This window comes from Carlito syrichta, unplaced genomic scaffold (genome assembly GCF_000164805.1).
Source record: "Carlito syrichta isolate Samal-C Ts95f unplaced genomic scaffold, Tarsius_syrichta-2.0.1 Scaffold289203, whole genome shotgun sequence".
Lineage (NCBI taxonomy): Eukaryota > Metazoa > Chordata > Mammalia > Primates > Tarsiidae > Carlito > Carlito syrichta.
Window position 1 is genome coordinate 1309 of NW_007233299.1, and position 5223 is coordinate 6531.

A 5223-nucleotide genomic window follows, 5' to 3' on the forward strand; every position below is an offset into this window, starting at 1 on the left:
CAGACAGGCTTCAGGCAGAGAAGGTGAGGAGTGAACTCGGGGACTCTGGATGTGGCAGAGGGAGGTGGGAGGGTCTGAGCCTCAGGGAGGGCCAGGGCTGAGTTCTGGCCAGTGACTGCCCCATCTGAGCCTAGGTTTCCTCTTCTGTAAAGTGGCTGACCACCAGGGTTGCGGGCACGTTGGTGCCAGCCTGGGCCCCGCAGAGCCAGAGCAGTCCCTGGCAGCCCGAGTGTGGAGTGGAGGTGAGGGTTCTGACTGGGCCCTCCCTCCCCACCCCGGCTCTCCTGGCCTCATCCCTGCTCATGTGTCCCAAGCAGGACGATGGCTTCTGCAGCAGCAGAGGCGGAGAAGGGGTCTCCAGTTGTGGCGGGGCTGCTGGTCGTGGGCAACGTCATTATTCTGGTGAGACATGCTTGGGTACCAGGAGCCAAGTGAGCGTGTGGTGGGGAGGGAGCGGTGCTGAGGGCGGGGTGGGGACTGAGGGTTCAGAACTCCCTAGAAGATCTGCGAGGCAGACTCTGGTTTCAATCCCAGCTCTGCCCCTCCCCAGCCTTGTGACCCTAGCCAGCATCTTTTCTTGCCAGTATCTCCTCTCCTTATCTGTAGACTGGGTCCTCACTGTGTGGACTGTCATCGTGTAGATTAATCCATGTATGTTCCTCAGCTCAGAAAAAGTGCTCAACAAGCCGGGCTCGGTGGCCCAGCCTGTAATCCCGCACTTTGGGAGGCTGAGGTGAGTGGATTGCCTGAGCCTGAGGGTTCGAGACCCGCCTGAGCAACTTGGCGAGACCTCATCTCTACAATAAATAAAAAACTAGCCGGATGCGGTAGCGCGCGCCTGTAGTTCCAGCTACTTGGAAGGCTGAGGCAGAAGAATCGCCGGAACCCAGCAGGTCGAGGCTGCGGTGGCCGGGAGTGACTACTGCACTCCAGTCTGGGCGACAGAGTGAGACTTGGACTCAAAAAAAAAGAAAAAGAAAAAGAAAAAGTGCTCAACAAATGCTAGCTATCATTGTCAACATCACTATGGACATAGTGACTCCCTGGCACACAGGAGGCCGTAATAATGAATAACAACAACATCTTTTAATTAATGCTGGTTTATTTTATTTATTTATTTATTTTTTTGAGTTGGAGTCTCACTCTGTCACCCAGACTGGAGTGCAGTGGCCGCTCTCGGCCACTGCAGCCTTGACCTGCTGGGCTCCGGCGATCCTTTCGCCTCAGCCTTCCAAGTAGCTGGAACTACAGGCACGTGCTACCACGCCCGGCTAATTTTTTTGATTTATTGTAGAGATGAGATCTTGCCAAGTTGTCCAGTGGGTCTCGAACCCGCGGGCTCAGGCAATTCACTCACCTCGGCCTCCCAAAGCGTAGGATTACAGGCTGAGCCACCGAGCCCGGCTTAATGCTGGTTTATTATTATTATGATGATTATTATTAGAGACAGGGAATCTCAGTATGTTGCCCAGGCTGGTCTCGAATTCCTGGACTCCAGCGAGCCTCCACTTTAGCCTCCCAAGTAGTTGGGACTACAGGTGCATGTGACTGCACCCAGCCTTTTTTTTTTTTTTTTTCTGAGTTGGAGTCTTGCTCCATGGCCACCGCAGCCTCAACCTGCTGGGCTCCGGTGATCCTTCCGCCTCAGCCTTCCAAGTAGCTGGAGCTACAGGCACACACTACCATGCCGGCTTATTTTTTGATTTATTGTAGAGACGAGGTCTCACCAAGTTGCCCAGGCTGGTCTCGAACCCCTGAGCTTAGGCAACCCTCTCGCCTCTGCCTCCCAAAGTGCTGGGGTTACAGGCATGAGCCACCGCACTCAGCCTACACTGTTGCTAAAGGTGTCCACTGTCCACTGAGATGTCTTCCTCCACCCTTGTTCCCCATGCCTCACCCCTGTGGGTAACCAGACTTTTAGTTTCTCCAATATTTATTTAAGCAGATAGAAATTTATTTATGGCCGGGCACAGTGGCTCAAGCCTATAATCCCAGTACTTTGGGAGGCCGAGGTGAGAGGATCGCCTGAGCCTGCAGGTTTAAGACCAGCCTGGGCAACATGGTGAGACCTTGTCGCTACAATAAATAAAGAAATTAGTCGGGTGTGGTAGCACAAGGCTGTAGTTCCGGATACTTGAAAGACTGAGTTGGAAGGATCACCTGAGTCCAGAAGGTCGAGGCTGTGGTGGCCGGGAGCATGCCACTGCACTCCAGCCTGGTTGACAGAGTGAGGCTCCTACTCAAAAAAAAAAAGAAAGAAAGATATTTATATGCCCATTTTCTCCCCTTTCTTGCCCAAATAGAGCTCATTCCACATTCTGCTCCAAGCCTCCCATTTTCTCCTGCTCACATAGGCTGTAGACCACTCCCCATGGGCCCCCTGAGAGCCTCTCTGTCCCTTTTCACAACTGCATAGCGCTCCATTGTGTGACATCCTGAACCCATACCTATGGGGCTGCCGGGAATGACCTTGTGAGTTTGTGATGTTCCTGCGTGTCTGGGTGTATCTGTAGGATTGATTCCTGGCCGTGGAATCACTGGGCTGGTGCGTTTGTAGTTTTCATAGCCAAGGCTATAAATTCCTCTCCTCTGGAATAACAGTGCTATCAAAGGTGGGCAGACAGCATCTCCTGTGTGCCAGGCGCATGCTCCAGGCTTTGTGTGTGGCATCTCCTTTTGTCCTCGAAGCAACTGGCAGCTGGGATGCAGAGTCAGGGGTCTGGTTGGGCCTTTCTTCCCTCCTGGCTTCTGCCCAGCCTCATCCCTGCTCATGGAGACCAGGATCTTTACCATTCTTATTACTTTCCTGAGAGGGCAGTGGAGTCTCAGAACAGGGAAGGAACTTGCTCAAGGAGACTCGTGGAGCCGGGTTGCTGACGCTGAGCAGAGCTTCCTAACCGGCAGCTCTGTCCAGCTCTCAGGCCTGGCCCTGTTTGCCGAGACGGTATGGGTGACAGCCGATCAGTACCGTGTATACCCACTGATGGGCGTCTCAGGCAAGGACGACGTCTTCGCTGGCGCCTGGATCGCCATCTTCTGCGGCTTCTCCTTCTTCGTGGTGGCCAGCTTTGGTGTGGGCGCAGCGCTCTGCCGCCGCCGGTCTATGATCCTCACGGTGAGGCCCCAAGAGGAGGGTGGGCGGGGACGGATGGACACAGAGATTGTCCTCTCAGAGTCATAATAACAAGCGACACCACGGCCACTGGTGTGAATTCCACATGGCATCACACTCAGGCCTCACAGGCATCATTTCATGTACTCCTCCCAAAGCCCGAGACGCTAGGCTCAGCTGTTATTCCCGCTTTACAAAGAAAACTAGGACACAGGGAAAGAGGGGAAGGTCTGGACAGCTGGTCGGCTCTTGAGCAGAAGGGCTGGGATTTGAACCCTAGCTAGTTGCTCCCCAGACTCTGCCCTTCTGCGCTCTGCCAAGAATAACAACAAAAATGTGAGCAGGCAGAGAGGGTGGAGTGGAGGAGATGGCAGTGGCCAGTCTGTGGTCGTTGTTGTTGAAACCAGGTGACAGGTATGCAGGGCTCACGATGCCATTTCCTCTACTTCAGTCTATGTTTGAAATTTCCCAAGAAATTAAAAAACAAAAACATGTTTTAGCACAGCTACCGCTGAATGAGTGCCCACTACATGCCAGGAGCTGTTCTAAATGGTTTCCGTGGATGCGTTAATTTATTCCTCATGACCCACCAATACATTCTATCATAACCATCATCATGATCTTATTTGACAAATTGAAACTGAGGCTCAGAGACTTGAAGTCACTTATCCAGGGTTATACAGCAAGTGCGTGGCAGAGTCAGTTTAAGCCAGTTCACTCTGGAGCCGGTTCACAGCAACAAGCCACACATCCCAAGTTCTCTCTCAAGTGCCTGACACCAGGGTGAGCAGTTTAGAAAATGAGCCCCCTCAATCCTCCCAGAAGACCTCTGAAGTTAGTGCCCTTTCAACCCATTTACCAGATGAGAAAACAAAGGTTCAAAAAAGCCAATGGCCTCTCCCGGGTGACCTGGAGATTTCAACCCGGGCCTGACTGACACGAAGCTAACTCTGTGCTTCCTCTACGGTTAAGGGTATTTTAAATTCCCAGGAGAGGCCACTTATTTGAGGAACAAATGCTTCTTGAGCAGGAAACATGTGCCAGGTCCTACACTCGACACTAGCAGAGAGCAAAACATAAACACCCTTGACCTCGGGGAGCGATGCTCTGATGACGGAGGCAATGGACAGGGAAGGGAGGTCGGGAGCTGGGGCAGGGCGAGGGAGAACTTCACAGCCTGAGAAAGCAAAGACCAGGAGAAGCTGAGGGAGTGTGCCATGCGTGTATTTGGAGGAGGACGTTCCAGGCAGGGGGAGCAGCAGAAGCAAAGACTCTGAGACCGGGGTGGGGTACGGGAGTCCAGTGTGGCTGAAGCCCCGTGAGGAGGAAGTGGGTGAGTGAGAGGAAGTGAGGCGGACAGGTGGGAAGATCAGTGGAGACACAGGGGAAAGGGAAGTGGGCTTCTGCTCAATCCTGAGTGAGAGAGAGCATGGAAGGCTCCTTTCTTCCTTCCTTCCTTCCTTTTCTTATCCTGTATTTAATTATCTGGCATAAAAAATTTTCACCCAAGGCCTAAAAGTTCACCCAACTAGTAACAAAAAAGTTGTTTATTTCTTCTATTTGTTTGCCACGAACGAAGACACATTTTTTTTTTCATGGGAAGTTTCAAAATAGACTGAAGTAGAGGAAATGGCATTTTGAGCCGTGCATACGGGTCACCTGGTTTCAACAACCTCGACCACAGACTGGCCACCAACATCTCCTCTACTCCTCCCTCTGCCAGCCCACACTTTTTCTTTCTAAGGTATTCTTTTTATTTTTTTTGAGTTGGAGTCTCACTCGGTCGCCCAGACCGGAGTGCAGTGGCCGCTGCCGGCCACCACAGCCTCAACCTGCTGGGCTCAGGTGATCCTTCTGCCTCAGCCTTCCAAGTATCAGGAACTACAGGCACACGCCACCATGCCCAGCTAATTTTTTTATTTTTTGTAGAGATGGGATCTCACCAAGGTGCCCAGGCTGGTCTCAAACCCGTGGGCTCAGGCAATCCTGTCACGTCGGCCTTCCAAAGTGCTGGGATTATTGCTCTATACTTTTTTTAAAAATTGTATTTCTAGCCAGGCTCGGTGGCTCAGCCTGTAATCTTGCGCCTTTGGGAGGCTGAGGTGAGTGGA

The 5223-nt window shown here is 52.3% G+C and overlaps 1 protein-coding gene across 1 annotated transcript in view; it reads left to right on the forward strand.

Annotated features, from left to right (window-relative positions):
- The first annotated feature begins 321 nt into the window (after positions 1–321).
- The window catches only part of UPK1A (uroplakin 1A), a 9017-nt gene continuing 4115 nt past the window's right edge, over positions 322–5223 (forward strand). Inside the window, exons 1-2 of the mRNA XM_008054193.1 lie at positions 322–402; positions 2915–3115. Coding sequence (XP_008052384.1) covers positions 322–402; positions 2915–3115 — 282 coding nt within the window. The remainder of the gene's footprint in view (positions 403–2914; positions 3116–5223) is intronic.